The sequence below is a fragment of the Scyliorhinus canicula genome, chromosome 9 (genome assembly GCF_902713615.1).
Source record: "Scyliorhinus canicula chromosome 9, sScyCan1.1, whole genome shotgun sequence".
NCBI classification, from domain to species: Eukaryota; Metazoa; Chordata; class Chondrichthyes; order Carcharhiniformes; family Scyliorhinidae; genus Scyliorhinus; species Scyliorhinus canicula.
In genome coordinates, this window is record NC_052154.1 from 128032601 (window position 1) to 128055833 (window position 23233).

General features: G+C 47.5%; 1 protein-coding gene across 1 annotated transcript in view; it reads right to left on the reverse strand.

Annotated features, from left to right (window-relative positions):
- The window catches only part of slc22a18 (solute carrier family 22 member 18), a 170135-nt gene that overhangs the window by 113422 nt on the left and 33480 nt on the right, over positions 1-23233 (reverse strand). Inside the window, exons 2-4 of the mRNA XM_038807533.1 lie at positions 9776-9873; positions 3058-3203; positions 2832-2964 (exon numbers count right to left, since the gene is read on the reverse strand). Coding sequence (XP_038663461.1) covers positions 2832-2964; positions 3058-3203; positions 9776-9873 — 377 coding nt within the window. The remainder of the gene's footprint in view (positions 1-2831; positions 2965-3057; positions 3204-9775; positions 9874-23233) is intronic.

Consider the following 23233-nt stretch of genomic DNA (forward strand, 5'->3'; position numbering starts at 1 on the left):
ACATCCGATTCCAATTAGGAACGGTGCCGGATTCACCCCCCCGGGCAGCACCACATCAACTGAGCCACCCAAGCAGCAGCCAGGCCAGATGACTGAACTGTATATTTGTTGAACATTTGTGTGTGTGTCTGGAAAGTGCTGAGGCTGAACTCAAATTGAAAATACTGACGATTTGGGACCAGAGTTGAAAGCAGGAAGATTATTGGGGATTTTTTTTCCCACAGGGAGAAATCGCCCTCAACGAACATTCTGTTCTCCTGCAACTAGTCAGGGAGCGGTGACTGAACTGTGACTCCTGGGCCAAGCCCAGCCACAACCCAGACCCATTTCCCTCTCCCTGAACCCCTCTGTGGCCAGACCAGACTAGCCCATCCCTCACAGCCCACTGACAGAGCACCAAGAGAGTTTGTAACACTGTAACATTGTGCGCAGGTGCTTAATGTGAACAAATATATACAGGTTTGTGCCCTAGCCGCCAACGCTACAGGGTGCGCTGCACCCGTGCCAACTTAACTGGTGTCTACTTTTCCGGCCTTGTGGCCCCCAAAGCTACGTCTAGGTGGATCCCCAGACGGTTCATCAGGAGTGGAGGCGGCCTGCTGCGGTTCCCACCCTGTGACCTGGGTCCCCTTTGGCAGACGTCTTCTGGGGCGACCGGACCTGGCCCAGCTGCTTCGCGGGTGTCCCAGGTGGTGCGGTGCAGCTCGTCGGTCTCTGGTGAATCCGGCACCGTTCCTCATTGGAATCGGATGTGTTCCATGTGGTGCCGGTGCTCACCCCTTAACGATCATTGAATTGGTCCAGGTGCGGTGCCAGTTTTGCTGTCATAGAATTCCACTAATCCTGCCTCAGCGTCGACAGTGTCTCAGGGATCGAGAATCTGGCTGCCTATATCTCATCTGTCTAGGTCAGTTACGGGGTTGACCAAATTACACTTTAAAAAATAAATTTAGAGTACCCAATTCACTTTTTCCAATTAAGGGGCAATTTAGCATGGCCAATCACCTACCCTGCACATCTTTGGGTTGTGGGGCGGAACCCACGCAAACACGGGGAGAATGTGTAAACTCCACACGGACAGTGACCCAGAGCCAGGATCAACCCTGGGACCCCGACGCCGTGAGGCAGCAGGGCTAACCACTGCGCCGCCGGGCTGCCCTCAAATTACACTTTTTATATGTCAGAGATGCTTTGAAACAGACTCTCAGGTGAACATAAATTAAAATTGTTTTTGGTGTAAAAGCTCTCAGAAGAGTGTACGTCTTATCAGGAATGTCCCAAGTATTTAAAAAGAAAAGAGATTGTTACACTGTGCGAGTCAATACAGCACACTGCTCCAAAGCGCATGTGTCCAAATCAGGCAAGGATAGGATTGGATATTTCTTCCCACTTTCATTTCACTCAGCTATTCTCAGCATGGTAGCATAGTGGCTAGCACTATAACTTCACAGTGCCAGGGTCCCAGGTTCAATTCCTGGCTTGGGTCACTGTCGGAGTCTGTATGTTCTCCACGTGTCTGTGTGGGTTCCCTCCGGGTGCTCCGGTTTCCTCCCACAAGTCCCGAAAGATGAACTATTAGGTAATTTGGACATTCTGAATTCTCCCTCTATGTACCCGAACAGGTGCCGGAATGTGGCTACTAGGGGATTTCCATAGTAACTTCATTGCAGTGTTAATGTAAGCCTACTTGTGACAATAAGGATTATTATAATAAAAACCTTTTCAGGCTCCCTACGAGTTGATGTTAAGGATCCATGGAAAGATGCCCTATAAGGAAATCAATACCTTCAGGAGAAGCAGGTTCAAGATGCTAACAAAATATCAATTTGGATAATATATCAAAGAGGGGATCACAAGGGGAGATAGTGGGAACGTCACCAGACTACTAATCCAGAGGCTCAGGCTAATGTTCCGGGGGACATGGAGTCCAATCCCACCTTGCCAGCTGGTGGAATTTAAATTCAATTAATAAAATCTGGAATTGAAAGTTAGTCTCAGTAATGCCTTATCGGAGGCCTTTGCACAGCGGTAGTGCCCGCACCTCTGGCCAGAGGTTCAAGTTCATCGGAAGAAGCATTCAACACTTCCCCACTATTCCCCAATGAAAAGGAAAAACGGTGTGGATGCGAAGATACCCTAAATGCCCTTTAGTGAATGAAATTGCTATCTTTATCCAGTCTGGCCTGCATGTGACTCCAGACCCACAGCAAAATGGTTGATTCCTAACTGACCTCTGAAATGCCCTCGCAAGTCAGTCAGTTCAAGGGCGATTAGTGATGGGAAACAAATGCTGGCCTTGCCAGTGATGCCAAAATTCCATGAAAGAATGCATTTAAAAAAAAGCAAAGATTTGATGGATTTTGAAAATAAAATTTAACCCCCCCCCCCACAAATATTTTCCAATTTGTACCCCAACGTGCTGGCTCATGTTGGGCACCAATACCATTGAGGAGGAAGCCTAGACATTGACAGGTCATTCAAGCCTGCAGGGCAATACAGCGCCGGTTGGGATTTTCCAACCCTGCCATGTTGGGACACACCGCAGAAGATGAGCAGACCAACCAAAAGTCCATTGACTTTTGGCAGGGCCAGAAGATGCTGATGGCAGGTGGGGCTGGAAAGTCTCAGCCGGCATCCGATTGGTTCTTTGTCTGTTCACCACACATACAGTCTCCAGGAGGAGTTCAGGAACAAAGGATTTCTGATCCACATAGTATATCTATTTAATTAGATATCATGGGAGGTATTAAATGGGCCATTTGAGTGAAGAGAGGATTAAGAATGAGCCTTTTTGCCTGATGGAGTCTGCAGCACACACAGTTGGTACTTACCCAAGCCTGGAGATCAGCAAACCGCCAGTTGTAGAACCAACGATCATTCCCACACCGTACGAGAGACCAAGCTTCCCCAAGGCACCTGCCCGTTCGGATTCAGAAGACAGATCGGTCACAACCATCTGCGCAGCTGGGAGAGTTTAAAAAGGAAATAAATGCTGTTTAAAATCAGACACAGGAGAAACAGCCAAAAAATGGAAAGAAAATTAGTACCACAAATTACCTTGCATCCCGTGCATGAAGACGGAGGGCAGTCGAGAAAGGAAAAGCAGTGGCACAGTGGTCGACAGCCCCATCAGAAGGTAGGTAAATCCTGAGGAAAGGTATGCCAGTGATAGGGCAGCACGTCCCCCAAACAAGTCACCAAACCTATCAGCAAAAATAGGAATACTCCATCAGAGATTTCTGTACCCTGTAAAAATGAACACACAGTTGAGGGGGACGGAGCACACCAAACAGATGGGCACATTTCCTCACATGTCCCCAGAGGTAGTTACCAAGATAATTACAAAAGGTACAAATATTCCAGCTGTGACAAAATGCATAATTTCCCTCCTATAAAATTAAGGAAATTTGTACTTGTGTCAGATGGTTTCCAAAACAGCTAAAGTTAAAAAAAGGTGTCATTTCTCACCAAAATTCCATTTGGAGGACCACAAAGTAATTTTTGAACACAAGCTAATCAAATCTCTGATGATGGGTATCGCCTCCAATTATGCCAAAGTTTAAATACTACCAGTATCAAAAGCAAAAGGACCATTTGAAAGCCATGAAGTTACAGGTCACATCGGGAGTGGTAAAGATGGTTATTATGTTAAGCACCAGACTACTGAGAAAAATAATAATTTAAACCATCAGATGGCCTGCTGCAATGAAATATTGCCAACTATACACTGATAGGCAGCCTCATGACTTCAGGTCCAAGACTTCTCCTGCCTCTACCATGAGGGACTAAGGAACTTCAGAGGTCAAGAGCCACATAACCATCACCACAAACTTAAGTCAGAAATTACCGAAAAAATCATTCAAATGGCTTCAGGCTGCATCGATTTTACAATTTGGAAACAGTTCACGTATTGTTTAAGTCTAGCACAGACGTGCTCGATAGGTGAATTGGACATTCTGAATTCTCTTTCAATGTACCCGAACAGGCGCCGGAATGTGGCGACTAGGGGATTTTCACAGTAGCTTCATGGCAGTATTGGTGTAAGCCTATTTGAGACTAATAAAAGTCATCATCAATCTCTTTCATATTATGCATTCTCTGAATAATTCGCACCATTACTTTTAGCCTATATGAACTGGTCTAATGGTATGGTATTGCCTTTCTTTCCAAAGAGAATCTGATAAGTATCATAGAACATGGAACATAGAACATTACAGCGCAGTACAGGCCCTTCGGCCCTCAACATTGCGCCGACCTGTGAAATTACTCTAAAGCCCATCTACACTATCCCCTTATCATCCATGTTTATCCAATGACCATTTAAATGCCCTTAATGTTGGCGAGTCCACTACTGTTGCAGGCAGGGAATTCCACGCCCTTACTACTCTCTGAATAAAGAACCTACCTCTGACATCTGTCCTATATCTATCTCCCCTCAATTTAAAGCTATGTCCCCTCGTGCTAGCCACCACCATCCGAGGAAAAAGATTCTCACTGTCCACCCTATCTAATCCTCTGATCATCTTGTATGCCTCAATTAAGTCACCTTTTAACCTTCTTCTCTCTAACGAAAACAGCCTTAAGTCCCTCAGCCTTTCCTCATAAGATCTTCCCTCCGTACCAGGCAACATCCTGGTAAATCTTCTCTGTACCCTTTCCAATGCTTCCACATCCTTCCTATATTGCGGCGACCAGAACTGCACGCAATACTCCAAATGCGGCCGGACCAGAGTTTTGTACAGCTGCAACATGACCTCATGGCTCCGAAACTCAATCCCTCTACCAATAAAAGCTAACACACCGTACACATTCTTAACAACCCTAGGGAATGGTCAATATTGTTTACTCCAGACATTCTATCCCATGCACAAAGGGACAGGTTTATATTAATAAGAGAATTGGGGCCAGATCTTCGTGAAGGCAGGAAGGAAGCAGGAGTCCGGAAAGTTCCAGACTCTGCAAATTTGTTTCTGTTAAAGCAGCCCCTGTCTACCATATTTTCATTCTGGGGAGGTGGGGGTGGGATGGACTCGGGGACAGATGGCTTGCTGCCAGGCTTGCTTTAATTTACTGGGACATTTTCCCAGTAGTAATCATGAGTACTAGACTCAGGTCCTCAGGTCCCTTGCCCCCCCCACCAAATCCAATCATCTCCACCCTCCATGCACCTTCATATCTGCCATGTTCTTTCATAAACCCTAATATAAACTGAGTGGGTACATCTCAAATATCCAGAAAAGATCATTTGCATTATGCTTTTGAACGAAGTCACTTCAAGAACATTCCGCCACAGAGAGAAATTCCTGGAACCAGCTGCAGAAAAACTCCAAAACTCCATGAGCCTGACGTGGTTTGACGCAACCTTCTGGTTTGGAGTCATCATAAACCCTAATATAACTGATCCCCTTTCCATGTGCTCCATGCCCCCTCACATTTTGCATCACCCCTCATATCTCCATGCCCTCTTCAAGCTTCCTGCATGGACATTACAAATCCCCACAACCTTTATAGTCACTCTTCCAGAATCTACTATGAACAGAACCAATCAATCATTAGAAAGTTTGCCAAGTCTTTGAAAATGTCACAATAAGGAAAGAGGCTTTGAAAATCTCATTTTGAATAAACTGCTCATCTTGTTACCTCTTAAAAGCCTCAATCAGAGCCGTTCCTAGTATCAAGAATAAAAAACTTTATCCACTTCTTGTAGTATAGAAATGTGTCATGATGTAGAAAAGGTTGGGAACAACTAGCTTAGACTGTACCACTGGATTCATCAACTGCTGCTGCTGAGCTGGATTGATCTGTGTCTTTTTACATCTTTCAACCAGGTTCAGCCTCTCTGAAAGTATAGTTTCCAATCTCAATTTCAGTTTCCATTGCCTTAGAAACTGGGAGGGTTAATCTTGCAAACATACAGGCATTGAAAAACTCTTCAAAGAAAGATCAATTTATTACAAGGTAACAAAGATTTCAATCAAACAAAGCCACCACTCCCCTGCAAGCTGTGTCAATATTGCCCGAAGGTCTGAGTCAATAGGTGTGTTGGAGCTCAGCCAAACATTCATAATGAGGCTATCTGGCAACTGTATCAACAAAGCCAAAGCAAGCTGAACAAAAGACCAGATAGCTTTTTCCCCCAAAATAAGATCACCATCAGGGTGGTTGGAACCTAGAACTTTATTCAAACTCAATTCGAAACCTTCTGGAAATGAGCGCAGGGTGAGAACAAAGAGAAAATAAAACCCTGTGACAGTACCCTCCATACCCCACTGTTATAATATGTCCATCTCATATATGGGACCGGAGGCGTTCATGAGTAACACTGGCAATTTAATGTCAATATATGGATAGTGTTTGTGCCATCAGAGCCCAATTCTTAATGGTTGTAGGACCCTATTATAACACTGTTTGTAGGGTTAGTATGGAAATAGAAAAGTCACATTAGTGGAGTGTGAAGTATGCTGTTCCAAAATTATTTATTTTTTATTTATAAATTTAGAGTGCCCAATTCATTTTTTCCAATTAAGGGCCAATTTAGCGTGGCCAATCCACCTACCCTGCACACCTTTGGGTTGTGGGGCGAAACCCATGCAAAACACGGGGAGAATGTGCAGACTCCCCACGGACAGTGACCCAGAGCCAGGATCGAACCTGGGACATCGGTGCCGTGAGGCTGCAGGTCTAACCCACCAGTCTGCTCTGGACTTGACCCCAAGTGGGAAGAATAGTTGATTCATTGCAGCATCGGTCCCCACTGGCAAATTGGAGCCAACAATTAACTTCTGATAAACTATTGTACAGAGTTGATTTGAATGTATCCCTTGTTCAGCTAAATGAGTGAAGGAGGCAGAAACAAGCCATTGACAGGTGCCCTTTGCTTGCTCAGCTCAGTGATCTATGTTTACAGTCTTCACTTGGAGCTGTGCCACAGCTGCTGTATTACTGACTTGAACCACAATTATTTCATTCAGGCTAAGTTTATAATTAAAGGAGTTTGCATTTTTGTGTGAGGTCGGCCCTACCTGAAAACAGAAACTGAAATGGGAAACCATAAAAGCAAATTGAGAAAGAAAACTAACCCTCCCAGTTTCTACGGCAACAAAAACTGAAATTGAGATTGGAAACCACACCCCCAGGGAGGGCTGAACCTGGTTGAAAGATGCCAAAAGACACAGATCAATCCAGCCCAGCAGCAGCAGCCGATGAATCCAGTGGCACAGTCCAAGCCAGCTGTTCCCAACCTCCCCTACATCATGGCACACTTCTATACTACAAAAGGTTTTGAAGCACACCTCGTGTTTACTCCAACTGAACTGCCCTCTGGAAAAAGGCTTTTATCTCCAAAAACATGTCAAGCCACCATTTAATACAATTTTCTTTTTTTTTTGTTCATAGATATCTTTAATTTAGGATCGAACCCGGGTCCTCGGCGCCATGAGGCAGCAGTCCTAACCACTGCACTACTGTCCCTCCCTGACAATTTTTGTTTGTTTAAGAAGTTTACATTAGTTTAAGAAGTTTACAATGAAAGCCTTCGCTTCTTTAACTTGCATATCAAATATAACATTGGGACCCACTTCACCTCCTCTTAACTTTATTGTTTCAGTTTCTTACCTCTTTCCTTTTTTACTTCTCCCTGCCTTTGCGCCTGTTTTTTTTTTTTTCCAACCTCGCCCCGTCTCCCTCACTTTGTGTTTTTGCCTTTTACAGAGGCTCATGGGGCCTTTGTCTTCAACTCCGTGGTCGACATCTCCAATTCCCAAAGAACCTGGGATCTCCTGTACATGCGCCAGCCAAGAAAAGGCTGCACATGCACGGTTCAGAATATTTTTATTTTATATTGGTAATCCAAACCATGCATATGCTGCACCGAAAGAGCCACGCATGCACAGTTCTGTTTTTTTTAAACAACATCAGTTAGGCTCATGCACATGACCAATGTTAAAAATTATGAACCGCGGGGGGGGGGGGGGGGGGGGGGGGGCAGCCCGGTGGTGCAGTGGTTAGCACATCACTTGGAAAACAGTGGCGGAATCAGACAGAGACAGTGCATGGTGGCACAGTGGTTAGCACTGCTGCCTCACAGTGCCAGGAACCCAGGTTTGATTCCAACCTTGGGTGACTGTGTGGAGTTTGCACATTCTTCCAGAGTCTGCATGGGTTTCTTCCGGGTTCATCCAACAGTCCAAAGATGTGCAGGTTAGGACAATGGGCCATGCTAAATTGGCCCTTAGTGTGTAAAGTTTAGGTGGGATTATAGGGGATAGGGCCTAGGTAGGGTGCTCCTTCTGCACTATAGGGATTCTACGATTTATGAAGGGGAAATCATGCTTGACAAATCTACTGGAATTCTTCGAGGATACAACTAGTAGAGTTGACGACGGGGAGCCAGTGGATGTGGTATATTTGGATTTTTAGAAGGCTTTTGAAAAAGTCCCGCATCATATTAAAGCGCATGGGATTAGGGGTAGTGTACTGAGATGGATAGAAAACTGGTTGGCAGACAGGAAACAAAGAGTAGGAATTAACGGGTCTTTTTCAAATTAGCAGGCAGTGACTAGTGGGGTCCCGCAGCGATCGGGAATGGGAGCTCCATTTGAGGTCAGAAGAGATACGAAGACTTCAAAGAATGATAATTGAAGCTGAATAATGGTGATGCTATCAAAATTAAATGACTGCTGTTGGTTAGAATTATAAATGATATGAAGAACGCTGTCACTGCATTTTAAGGATGAATGAATGGAAGTTATGGGCATTTAACTATTTGACCATGAAGCTGCAAATGGAATGAAGGTTGCCTGTATGGAAGGCAAATGTTCTGAAGACAATTTTCTGAACCTATATTGGAATCTTCAGTAAAATGGTGGATTTCTCTACCTGAACAATTGTAGGAGCCCCAAGGAACTATAGCTCTTCAAGAAGACCCACTACCATCTTCTCAAGTATAGTGATGGCAATAAATTCAGCTTTGCCACAATGCCCACATTCTGTGAACAACTTCATCTTTTTTTAAAAAAAAACAGTTTATACGGTTGGATAATGAGCAGACAAGAGGAGGGTGAAAAGTGGAAAGAGAACTTGGTATTATTTAAAATACTATCTCAAGATAAGCCATCAACATATAGCACAATGCGAAAGGAAACCAGAAATCCATGAAAATAATTTTGGTGGAAGACTTAAGGATAGAAACCCATTTGAAAGTTGCCAAAATGTTTGGAAATATCCATGGCGAGAATAATTGAATCCAAAAGTAGAGATTTAAAAACAAAAAATATACGGATCATAAGATGAACAGAAACATCAAACATTATACTGATATTCATGGATTTGACCAGAACTTCAATTTGACAGTGGAAGTGCCAATGCAAGGGCAACACAGCAATGGTTGGAAGAATAAAAGGATAGGATGAATGTTAGCAAATTGTCAAAGAAAAGGAAAGGTAGCCTAAGATTTTGAGAAGCTAAATTGATGCAATAAGCACAGAAAGTCTTCTGGACCTTTGGAGTACAAAAGTTTTATCAGTCTTCAAGTTTAGATATGCCACATCAGGGTTGAGGAGCTCAGGTGTTCCAGGGTTGAGGCATACAATGTAGTGGATGTCCGTGAGGTCCACGGTTAAGGCATGCTGTTGGAGCGAATATAGAGTAGTCCTTGAAGACTCAGGGATCATTGTGTAGAGGAGTTCCCTGGCATAAAAGAAAGTTTCACTCTATGTTTTCACAGGAGTCCAATCCTTGAGAATCCAGTCATCTGTTTCCTAGTCAAGTCATTTACCTGCCAAATAGGGGTCCTCCCAGGAGCTGGATAATAGCAAATGTTGTCTGCAGGTAACCAAACATGACCGTATCCATCCCCAGCCTCTTCGACAAATACTATGGACAAAACATTAATGTTAGTGTCTGAGATTAAAGTGTGTAGTGTTCTAAAGCCTAGAACCAAGTAGACTGTAGCTCTGGGAAATTTTTCCTTCTGTATATTTGGTAAATGGAAGCTTAGATTAACATTGCTTCAGGTATACTACTGACCAGTCAAGATGTAAAATATCAAATCATCAATACCAATTAAACATCTGTGAACTGGCATGCAAAATTATGACTAATTCCAAGGAAAGGGTTAAGCAGGTTTGGTATAACGTACAGCGAGTGGCAGTAGCTATTAGAAAAAAATGAACAATCAAACAGAATGGAAAGCAAACTGGTTACAAAACAGAAAGCAGAGTGTAGGGATTAAAGCTAGTCATTCAGACTGACAAAAGGAAGGAAAAGTGTTTCACTGGGATTGGTGCTAGAACTACAGTTGTTCACCATTTTGATTTGGACTCGGGAGTCAGAAGTACATATCCAGATTTGCAGCCGACGTCAAATTGGGGAGTTTGGTTAATATCGAGTAATATATACAGTGACAATAATGACAATGATTTTCAACATAAACAGGTGCAAGGTGATGCATTCAGTAGTAGGAATAAGGATGGAAAATAAAAGAGTATGTTGGAATAGAGCAATGTTACTGGACTAGTAATCCAGAGGCCCAGGCTAATGATCTGGGGACATGGCTTTGAATTCCACCATGGCAGCTGTTGGAATTTAAATTTTAAAAAGCACCAGCATTGGTAATAGTGACAACTGAAACCATTATCAATTGTGGTAAAACAAAATGCTTATTAATGTCCTTCAGGAAATTAATCTGCCACCCTTTTCTTGTTTGGCATTCATGACTCCGGACCAACAGCATTGTGGTTGATTCTTAACTGTCCTCTGAAATTGTATTACACTGCAAAAAGTCTTAAAAAAAGGAACAAAACTAGACAAACCACCTAGGCACCAGAAATAAAAGCAAACAAAGCCCTGTCGATCCTGCAAAGCCCTCTTACTTGGGGCTTATTCCAAAATTGACAGAGCTGTCTCACAAGCTAGTCAAGCAACAGCCTGACAAAGCCATACTCACGGAATCATACCTTACAGACAATGTCCCAGACACCACCATCAATCACCATCCCTGGGTATATCCTGCCCCATTGCCAGGACATAACCACTGGATGTGTTGGGAGGGAGTTGCCTGGGGAGTGGATAACATTGACTCTAGACCTCATGAGGCAAGGAAGCCTCCTGCTGACCGCCATCACAAGCCCTCTTCTCAGATGAATCAGTACTCCTCCATGTTAAACACCATTGAGGAAGTATTGAGGGTAGCAAGGGCACAGCATATGCTGTGGGTGAGGGACTTCAATGTCCATCACCAAGAGTGACTCAATGGCACCATTACTGACCAAGATCCGAAAGCACATAGCTACTAGACTGGATCTGCAGCAGGTGGCGGTGATGGAACTAACAAGAGGGAAAAACCTGCTTGATCTATCCTCCCCATTCGATCTGCCACAGATATCATAGAATCATAGAATTTACAGTGCAGAAGGAGGCCATTCGGCCCATCGAGTCTGCACCGGCTCTTGGAAAGAGCACCCTACCCAAGGTCAACACCTCCCCCTATCCCAATAACCCAGTAACACAGTAACCCCATCCAACACTAAGGGCAATTTTGGACACTAAGGGCAATTTATCATGGCCAATCCACCTAACCTGCACATCTTTGGACTGTGGGAGGAAACTGGAGTACCCGGAGGAAACCCACGCACACACGGGGAGGATGTGCAGACTCCGCACAGACAGTGACCCAAGCCGGAATCGAACCTGGAACCCTGGAGCTGTGAAGCGATTGTGCTATCCACAATGCTACCATGCTGCATCGGTCCATGACAGCATTGGTAGGAGTGGCCACCAAAGGGTTCTGGTAAATTTGAAGTCACATTTTCACATTGAATTTTGGTACAACTACCATGCTATATGGGACAGATTTATAACAGATGTCGCAACTCAATACTCGGCATCCATGTGGTACTATGGGCAATTGGTAGCAGCAGAATTGTATACAACCACAATCTGTAGGTGTGTAGTGCTGCCAGAACACCACTCCACCACCTTCCATTTAAAGGCCTTAATATTCAACGACACCGTGGACAACTCTCTCAGTGCTTACTTTGAAAAGCCGTAATATGTCCTTCAGAATCAGAGAGTGGTACAGAGGGAGGGGACCAGAGAGATACAAGATCTCGGAAATCGCACTCTGGCTTGAGCATTATAAAAATCAGAGCCACAATTCCAGCACAGACCTGATTGAAGTGTGAATGAACTAAATGTACTGAACTTGTAAAAAATTTAATATTTTGATCACAACGTCTCTTCCTCCGCTCGGTTTACTGGAATGTTTATTATTGAACAAACCCGTGAAACACAGTGTAACTTTGTAATCTACAGTTAATGTGACCTTCTCTTAATGTATATTTGTAAATACATTTTGAAATACCAGGGGTGGGATTCTCCACCAGCGTGAAACTCCGTTTTGTCGGTGCCCAGGGATTTCCCGACGGTGTGGGACGGCCCCACAATGGGAAGCCCCATTGACCAGCCGGCGTAACGGAGAATCCCGCCGCCGGGTTGGGGCAGAAATGTGGCGCGGCGGGGTGGAGAATCCAGCCCCATATATTTTGTGTTTTTTTTAATGTTTTATCTGGCTTGTAAAGGGAGTTAAAACAAAGTTAGAATTCGCAGACACTTCTTTATGAAAGAGGGTTTTTAAATGGCTTTTGTGCCAGGAAACTGCACCTGATGTGATGTGTTCAGGTTCAGCACTGTATTGCGTGTGATGAAAACAAATGTTTTGAAATCATGGACTTTGCAGATAGACCGTATTTTCACTTAACAAAAATCATACACTGTTACATTTTTAAATAAATATTCAAAAAAGATGCAATTTACTTCATTACTTGTGCCAGCTTTAACTACATAATTTAGAATTGATAAGTTTTGGATGCGGACAAATCATACGAAGTATAAACTTCAATTTACTTTTTCAGAGCTCCTGTTCCTAGAGGAGAGTTATTGTACTTACAATCCCTGCCTTCCCCCAGCCCTTCTGGAATGTTCTATTATCCCTCAATGTCTAAAGTCATGCATAACTAGACATTATGAACATACAAAATTGTGTTTAATTTTTAAAAAAAAATTTAGAGTACCCAATTCATGTTTTCCAATTAAGGGACAATTTAGCATGGCCAGTCCACCTGGCCTGCACATCATTTTGGGTTGTGGGGGCGAAACCCACGCAAACACGGGAAGAAAGTGCAAACTCCACATGGACAGTGACCCAGAGCCGGGATCGAACCTGGACCTCGGCGCCGTGAGGCAGCAGTGCTAACCACTGCGCCGCCGTGCTGCCCTACGAACATACAAAATTGACTGGCAGGAAAAGACCGGCTCTTCTCTTCAAGACAAAGAACGGAATCTTGCAAGGCAGTTGCCACCAAAGCCACTGATATTAGACATAGACTGGATGCTCCACTTCATTGGAGTATTTGCTCCTACACTGGACTTTTTCTAGCTCATTCTGTCCTGCATTGGCCTGTGCTGTGGTCATATCACGGCTGATTTCTCCATCCCGTTGCTCATCAATGTTCACTCGCCTCAAGACACACAGATCGCAATATTTACCATCTCTACCATCATGCTGACAACAGGTAGGTTTGGACTTCATACAGTGTAGGCTTGTTGTCATAAGTTAACAGCAATCAAGCAGTGATTTGGGTTTCTGTGCCTTGCAATGTTTGAGCTGAGGGTGGGTAGAGTCAAGAGGGCATTGATGTCATTGGGGCAGAGCCTGGCGTCATCAGTAGGCTGTGATGTTAGGGGCCCACAAAGAGAGAACGTGGGGCCACCAAATGTGCATGTCTGCCTCTGTCCATGTTGTATTATATAGTCAAGTTCTGATAATCCTGACTTCCGGTGGCAGCCATGGAGTGAGTAGTTGCATATCTGGCAGCTCCTGCTCGAGCGGTTTTTTTAGTCCTTTCCCCTGTTGACAGGTGGATGTTTTGGAGAAAAAAAGGTGCTGAGGTGGTGGAGGAAAGCTGTACTCCACTGGTGAGGTCGGTGGATGGATTTGCAGACCAGAAGTGGTTCTGGAAGAAAGGAGCTGTAAGAACAAGAAACTCTTTGTGTGACTCAGGGGAAGATGACAGAGGGTAAAGGGTCAGCCCTACCAACCCAATGGTTGACGGAGTAGTTGGTGAACCTTCTGAACAAAAAGTTCATCCAACATAGGAGGGAGGCTCAGGAGGACTCGGCGAAGGTGGTAGACCCGCTGAAAGCGGGGATCGACCTTGTGGAGCTGAGGCTGGAGACCCTGAGCCAGACGATCCAGAAGGTGGAGGAGACGGTGGGGAGCACGAGAAGCAGCTTACGTCGATGGTGGCTGAAATTAGGATGCTGAGGGAGACCCAGAAGCAGCTCAAAGAGAAAGTGGAGGAATTGGAGAACCGCTTCCGGAGGCAGAATTTGAGAATATTGGGGATGTAGGAGGGCATCAAGGGAATGGACTCAGGTTCTTATGTGGCCAAAATGTTGGAGTAGCTAATGGGGGAAGGAAGCCTTCGACGGACCCCTGAAGGTCGGCTGGGTGCATGGAGTGCATGGAGCGTTGATGAGGAAGCTGCAGGCGAATGAGTCACCGAGGGCGATGGTGGTGAGGCTACACCGTTTTTTGGACAAAGAGAAGATCTTACAGTAGTCCAGGCAGACGAGGAGGTGTACCTGGGAAGGTAACGAACTCTGGATATATCAGGACCTGGGCGCAGAAGTGGCAAAGACGGGACCTGGAAACAACCGGGTCAAGGCTGCTCTCTTTAAGGGGTGATGTTTGGGATATTGTACCCGGCCCGCCTTTGGGTGACCCACAATGGCCGCGAGCATTATTTATGGACAACAGAACTTTTGAGAGACAACGAACTGGCAGGAGAGGACACTGAACTTTGGAAAAAATGTGAGGTGGTGTTGGTTCTCCGTGCCCCTCTTTCTGTTGTATTGTTTTGAGTTCTTTTTTGAATGATGGTCAGGGGAACGGCGCTGAGGTCCCAGGTTCGATCCCGGCTCTGGGTCACTGTCCGTGTGGAGTTTGCACATTCTCCCCGTGTTTGCGTGGGTTTCGCCCCCACAACCCAAAGATGTGTAGGTTAGGTGGATTGGCCACACTAAATTGCCCCTTAATTGGAATAAATGAATTGGGTACTCTAAATTAAAAAAAAAAGGGTCAGGGGAGAACCTCTCTTCTCTTAGGCGCTGTTTGCTTGGCGCCATGGCGGGGTTTGCCAGGCTAGCTGGGCGAGCTAATTCACGGGAGCGCAGTGGGGTTTGGGGGGGGGGGGGGGGGGGGGGGGGGAGATCAGGTAGTTAAAGCTTTAAAGGGGGATGGGATTATTGTTTTGGTCGGGGGGTGGGGGACTGCTGATGGAGGTGGGGCTGTTGATATGCAATAAGGAGTGAGTTGGTGACGGTGGACATCCGAGGGCGGGCCTGGCATGTTGCGAGCTGGCCTAAGAAGGGTTATGGTCGATCGGCGGGGGGGGGGGTGCTCCCCTGACCAGGCTGGTCACGTGGAATGTGGGAGGGCTGAATGGGCCAGAGATTAGACGCGAGAAGAGGGGGGAGTATGGCGATTTTGGGACAGGTTTGAGTTCCCCCAAGTGGAGGAGGATTTGGTAGGGGGGCTGGGGGAGGTGCTGGAGGGCATGGGGGCGATGGAGACAGGGAAGGCCCCGGGCCCGGATGGGTTCCCGGTGGAGTTTTATAAAAGGTTTTTGGGGGATCTGGGGCCCCTGCTGGTAAGGGCATGCAATGAGGTGAGGGAGAAGGGAGAGCTTCCCCCTACGTTATCGCAAGCTTCGATATCCTTAATTTTGAAGAAGGATAAGGACCTGAGTAGTGTGGGTCCTACCACCCGATCATGCTGCTAAATGTGGATGCCAAGCGGTTGGTAAAGACCTTCGCCTCGCAGATTGAGGACTTTGTGCTGGGGGTGATGGGGAGGACCAGCCGGGCTTTGTAAATAGGAGGCATCTGTCAGCGAACGTTAGGCACTTATTAAATGAGATAATGATGCCCCCGGTGGGACAGGAGGTGGAGGTCGCTATGGACATGGAGAAGGCCTTTGTTCGGGTAGAATGGGAATATCTGTGGGAAGTACTTGGACGGTTCGGGCAGGGATTTATGGACTGGGTCTCGTTATATGAGATACCGGTAGTGAGTGTTAGGACGTATCGGGTGAGTTTGGATTGCGTCGTGGGACAAGGCAGGGATGCCCACCCTCTCCTTTGCTTTTCACCCTGGCAATAGAGCCATTGGCAATGGCGCTTGGAGGGTCAGAGTTGGAAAGGGTGTGTGTGGGGTGGGGGCATAGTTTTGCTTTACATGGACAATCTGTTGCTTTACATTTCAGACCCGTTGGGAGGTATCAGGAGGGGCGGAATCATGAACATTTTAGAGGAATTCGGCCGGTTTTCCGGATACAAGTTAAACATGGAGAAGAGTGAGGTCTTCCCGATCCACGCAAGGGGACAGGAGGGGAGGCTGGGCGAACTACCGTTTTAAAGTGGTGGGCATGAACTTTAGATACTTGGGCATCCAGGTGGTGCGGGGATGGGAACAATTGCAAAAATTGAATCTGGCACTGTTGGCAGAACAGATGAAGGGGAATTTTTTAAAAATGGGCTCCCGCTTTTGTTGGTGGGGCAGGTCCAAACCGTGAAAATTACGGTGCTTCTGAATTTTTAATTTGTTTTTCAGAACTTTCCGATTTTTATCCCAAAGGCTGTTTTTTGGAAAATTAATGCCGCTTTAGGGGTTTGTGCGGGCGGGAAATCCCCACGGGTAAAGAAAGTGCTACTGGAATGGGGGGGGCTGTCCTTGTCAAATTCTTTTGGGGGGTAATCTTTTTTCTTTTAAATTTAAATTTAGAGTACCCAATTATTTTTTTTTCCCAATTAAGGGGCAAATTAGCGTGATCAATCCACCCAACCTGCACATCTTTTGGCTTGTGGGGGTGAAACCCACGCAGACATGGGGAGTTTTGATAATCTTTTTATTGCCATTTTCACAATTTGTAAACAATTATGTACATTGTTGGCCATGTTTTGTTTACTGTATTATACAGAAAGCTTTGTCTTGTCCTTCCCTTAATTTCCCCTATTTACATTCTGCCATCCTCTGGCTCGGCGTGGTGTGGTCCCTCCCACACCCCTCCCAGCATGCCCCTCCCTCAAGTGATGGGGTGGGGGGGGAAAGACCCCCCCCTCCTTTTCTTCCCCCGTCAACTTCGGCTGGGTTTCCCCTGTGATTGAAGAGGGGGGGGGGGGGGTTGCCCCCTCCCGCCCACCCACATTGTCCCCTTGTGTCCCTCCAGCCTTTTCGCCTCTTCCCGCCCTCCCTGCCCCCCCCCCGGTTGTATGTTCCTATGGTACCCCCAGTCACTATTTTTCTTTTTCCTCTCTCCTCTCCCTTTTCTTTCTATCTTTCCCGTTTCCCCATCTTATTCGTTGCTGCTGGCCTCAAGCAGGTTGTGGAACAGGTTGATAAACCTCCCCCATGCGTTTAGGAAGCCTTCCTCCGACCCTCGGATGGCATACTTAATCTTCTCCAGGTAGAGAAATTCTGAATGGTCTGCAGCTGTGGGTGGTGCTGCTGATCGCCAGCCGAGCAGGATTCTCTGGCGTGTGATTAGGGAAGCGAACACTAGGGTGTCGGTCCACATCCCCATGTGTAGCTCTGGCTGCTCCGATACCCCAAAGATTGCCACATTTGGGCATGGCTTCACCCTTATCCCACAACCTGGACATTGCCTCGGAGAAGGCTGTCCAGAACCCAGCAAGTTTGGGACAAGCCCAGAACACGTGGGTGTGGTTGGTTAGGTCCCTATGGCACCGTTCACATTTGTCCTCCATCTCCGGCAAGAAGCTGCTCATTTGGGTTCTGGTCAGGTGCGCTCTGTGCACCACCTTGAACTGCATGAGGCAGGAGGAGGTGGAGTCGACCCTGCTCAGAGTTTCGCTCCAGAGTCCCCAACCCACTTCTGTCCCCAGTTCATCCTCCTATTTCAGTCTGGTCTCGTCCAGTGGTGTTTGGGCTCTGTCCAGTAGCTGTCCATATATTTTCCCACATAGTCCCCCTTCGTTACTATCTGTGCTTATCAGGTCCTCTAATAGTGTAGTTTCTGGGGCCCCGGGGTGCCCTACTGTCTCTTTGCGGAGGAAGTGCTTTATTTGCAGGTGTCTCATTTCCTGTCCTGTTGGCAGTTCTCCTTCCTCTTCCAGTGTCGCCAATCTGTGCCCTACCAAAAAATCCTATCAGTGTGTCCCCGTCCCGTCTCCATTTCCTAAAGGTAGTGGCTAGCATGGCTGGGGGAATTTGTGATTGCCGCAGATGCCATGGGGGACATCCTAGTCAGCCCAAATTGCTGTTTTAATTGGGCCATTTTCAGTGTGGCCACTACCACTGGGCTTGACGTGTATTTTGCTGAGGGCGATGAGAGTGCTGCTGTAGCCAAAGCCCGGGAGGGTCGTTCCCTTGCAGGAGGCTTCCTCCATCTGTACCCACTCTGATTTGGTTTTGTTTACCCATCCCCTCACTCTTTCTGCTGTTGCTGTCCAGTGGTTGTATTGCAGGTTTGGTAAGGCCAAGCCACCTTTGATTTTCCTCGTTTGCAGTGTCGGTTTGGGAATTCTCGGGTTCTTACCTCCCCACACAAACGCCATGATTAAACTGTATACGTTTTGGAAAAAGGCCTTGGGGGTGAAGATTGATATGGATCTAAACAGGAAGAGGAACCTCGACAGCACGTTCATCTTGATCGTCTGCACTCCCAACGCCAGGGAGAGTGCGCTCCACCTCCATAGGCTTTTTTGACTTCCTCCACCAGGCTGGTCAGGTTCCACTTGTGGATCTGTGTCCAGTCTCTGGCTATTTGGATCCCCAGGTATCGGAATCTGTTTTGGGCTGTTTTAAATGGGAGCCCCTCCAGCTCCGCCCCTCCCCTGTTTGGGTTCACTGGGAATGCCTCACTTTTGCCCAGGTTGAGTTTGTAATCCAAGAAGCTTCCAAACTCTTTCCGGAACTGCATGATTGCCCTCAGTCCTTCCTATGTCTTTTGAGACATACAGGAGCAGGTCATCCACATAGAATGAGACTCTGTGCTCCCTGTCTCCTCCCTGGATGCCCTTCCAGCTTTTCACATCCCACAGGGCTATCGCCAGGGATTCGATTGCTAGCACGAACAAGGGCGGGAACAATAGGCATCCTTGCCTTGTGCCGCTTTGTAGCTGGAAGTATTCAGAGCTGGTGGTGTTGGTTTGAACGCTCACTTTGGGAGCGTTGTACAGGAGCCTCACCAAGGCGGTGAATCCTGCTCCGAGCCCAAACCATGTACATTCTGCAGCCGCCTGATGTTCGTAGTGAGATGCCTACCCTTGACAAAGCCCGTTTAGTCCTCTGCGACCACCTCTGGTACGCGGTTTTCTAGCTTTTTGGCCAAGACCTTTGCGAGTATTTTCGCATCTACATTAAGCAGCAAAATGGGTCTATGATCTGCATTCCGTTGGGTCCGCGAAAATGTCCCTTAGGTGTGGGGCCAGGGCTGGTGCGAATTTCTTATCAAAGTCCTCCCGGCGCCTTCCCCGCCTGCATGAAGCTGATGCTCTCCGTGGTTTCTCCCAGATCTATTGGTGCTTACAGCTCCCCCCCCCTCCCCACCACCCAGCTGTCTTTCACAACTGGTAGTTCCAGTCCATCGGGCACGGTTTCAACCCCGCGTTCCCGTCGGGGGGCTGGGAGGTGTACAATACTCGGTAGGAGGTCTCGAATGCCTGATTGACCTCTTTTGGTTCTGCTACCAGTCTGCCTCGACTGTTCTTTACCTGCGCTATTTCCCTCGTGGCTGCCTGCTTTCTTAGCTGGTGAGCTAGGGAGTGGCCAGCCTTGTCCCCATGTTCTTTTTTTTTAACATTGTTTTTATGCTCCTTTTTCACATTTTCTTCAAAATTAACCCCCACCAATAAACAGTAAACCGTAATGGATACAATGTCAAACCCCTTATTAACAACACCGATCCCATACTCCCACCAAACCCCACACAACAGCCCGCATGACAATATAAACATCAAATAAAAAACCAAAAAAGGAATCAGGAATCGCCCATGTTCACCATTAACATATATACTCCACCCCCCCAAACCCCGCTAATATTCAAGGCCATCCAATCCCTGAGAGTGTATAATGAATGACACCCATGAATTGTAAACTCCTCCCAATCCCCTTCCCAGACTCCTCGCCTCCACTTCCTCTCAAAAACACCTCACCCGGTATCGGTCCCTTCCCCCAACTTTTCACCCCGGCTAGGCTCATCAAAACCTGTTCTATCAGGCTCTGATGGCCGCAGCCCCTCCCCCCACCTCAGTTCGTATCGAAAGGGATCATTCCCCTTCCCCAATAGCTCCGCCAACATCGTGGCAAAATACTCCATTGACCTCAGGCCTTCCACCCCTTCAGGCAGACCAACGATCCTCAGATTCTGCTGCCTGGATCTGTTTTCCAGGTCTTCCATTTTGGCTCGCAGACCCTTGTTGGTCTCTATCTTCCACAGCTCCTTCCCCATTGAGGCGAGTTGATCACTGTGTTGGCATAATGCCTCTCCCACTTCCTTCAGTGTCTCACCCTGTTCCTACACCTCCGCCGCTGTGCTCAAAATCGTCGCCCTCACCGAGGCAATCGCCTTCTGCACCAGCACTTTCAATACCACCCCCATCTCTTTCCTCATCACTTCCATGCGTTTTGTGAACTGTTTTTCAAGTTCCACGGCCATCGCCTCAGTCATCCTTTCTGCCCTGAGCAGTGCGGCCTCACCCGGCGCCCGGCCTCCGCCTTCTTTCCAGTTCCTGAGCCGACCTTTCCACCCACCGGCGGACTCTCATTCAAAGCATTGTCTTGCATCTTTGACTTTGTCTATATATATATATATATATATATATATATATATATATATATATATATATAATATGTTTCTGGAACCCACCTCTTCATTCACCCGAGGAAGGAGCAGTGCTCCGAAAGCTAGTGTTTTGAAACAAACCTGTTGGACTTTTACCTGGTATTTTAAGAATTCCCCAGTCACTTCCAGTTGCGGCAATGAGTGAGTGAGCCGCACATTCGGGGGTTCTCACTCCGGCGGGACTTAAAGGCCTGGTTCCCCGGTATTGTGGGACTGTGGAGCGGTGAAAGGACGCCCACGGAGGTGTGGAGGAGCGGGCAGAGCTGCATGGAACAGCGGGAGAGCAGGAAGCAGTGAAAACGGGAGGGGAAGGGACAAAGACAAGGTGCAGGGGAAGCTGACCCGGGAGCCAAGATGGCGGACCTGGGACCCAGCAAGCGCTGGAAAACATGCTGCAGGTTATTAAAAGCAGCTTTGAGTCATTGAAGCGGGATAACTTAGACCCACTTCAGAAGGCAGTGGATCAGCTGAACCAGAGGCTGGATGCCCAGGACAAAAAGGCTAAGGAGCTGGGAGAGGCGGTGGAGGAGCAGGCGGCTGCGCAGACGATTGCTGCGCTAGAAGTCGACGGGGTTGAAGGAGCGGCAGAGAAGACTGCTGGACAGAGTAGAGGAGCTGGAAAATAGAGCCCCCAGACATAATCTGAGGATCATCGGCCTCCCGGAGGGGGCGGAGGGAGCTGATGCCACTGCGTTTGTGGCGGACCTGTTGATGCAGCTGATGTGGGCTGAAGCCTTTCCGTGACCGCCAGAGCTGGAGGGGGCACACAGAGTGCAGGCGAGACAGGTGCGTCCGGGGGGTCCCCCCCGCCCGATGGTGATTAGGTTCCACAGATTTGTGGAGAAGGAGCGGGTGTTGCAGTGGGCAAAGAGCGCTAAGAACAGCACGTGGAATAACAGTGTTCTTCACATTTATCAGGACCTAAGCCAGGAGGTAGCTAGGCGGCGAGCAGCCTTTAAACAAGTTAAGGAGGTGTTGTTCAAGAAGCATGTGAAGTTTGGTCTGCTCTTCCCGGCCCGTCTTTGGGTTACGCATCAGGGTCAACACCATTACTTCTCCGAGCCCGAAGAAGCGATGGGCTTTGCGAGGGATCAGGGGCTGGTCCCGAAAAGAGGTCCCACGGACGCAAGCTAGGGTCCGAGAACTACCATTTGAAGGGATGCCGACTGTGCCTGGACTGTCTGTCGACTGTTTACTGTTTTAAAGGTGCCATGTGGGGGGTTTTTTTTTGTGGGCAGTTTTTGCCTGGGGACCCCTCTCGTATGGTCTTTTTCCTGTTTTTGTTGCTTTTATTTTCTTTTTCTGGGTCGTTCTGCTGTGGTGGGTACCTTTTGTTGGGCTCGCTGAGTGCACTGGAGCCGGTATTGCAACAAAGGGGTGGCCGGTCAGCAATGGGGATTAAAGACGTGGGTTGGGGGCTTTCGTTTTATTTATATTTATGGTTTGTTAAGTTTGTTTCGGGTGGGTGTTGTATGGGTACTGGGGTATTGAGGGGTTATTTTATTAATGCTCGGAAAGGGACGTGGGTTAACACTTTTCTGTGTACACGGCGGGAACTGTATTGCACCTGGAGCAGCCTCGCGAGGCTGTTTGAGGTTTACATCTTGTTTGACCTTCCTGTGTTAGGGAGACTGCTCCAATGGGTCGGAGTGGGGGATGGTGAGCTGGGGAGTGGGGATGAGGTCAGGGAAACAATGGGAATGGGACAAGTGGGCGCCGGAGTGATGAGTCACCGGGCTAGCAGATTGGCTAGTCAAGGGAGTCAGGTGGGGGGGGGAATACAGTCAATGGATGGCAGGGGTGGGGTTACTGGGGGATGTTGCTAGGGGGGCGGGGGGGGGGGGGGTGTTATTCTGCTGATGTTGGGGGGGATCTGAAGTAGATAATGGAAAGGAAGTCGGGGGTGGAGGCGGTCAAGAGGCGAGCCAAGAATGGCCTGGCGCACGGGCGGGGGGGCCCCGAGAAAGGTTATGGCTGACCGGCGTGGGGAGGTTTGTGCTCCCAACCAGGCTGATCACCTGGAATGTCAGGGGACTAAATGGGCCAGTTAAAAGGGCACGTGTGTTCGTGCATTTGCGAGCTCTAAAGGCGGACGTAATTATGTTGCAGGAGACACATCTGAAAGTGTCAGACCAGACTAGGCTAAGGAAGGGCTGGATTAGCCAGGTCTTCCACTCGGACTTGGATTCGAAGTCCAGGGGGGTGGCAATCATGATCAACAAGCGGGTGCAATTTGAGGCGGAGGGCATAGCTGCAGACAGTGGGTGCAGATTCCTGATGGTAAGGGGCAGACTGGAGGGGAGAAGAGTG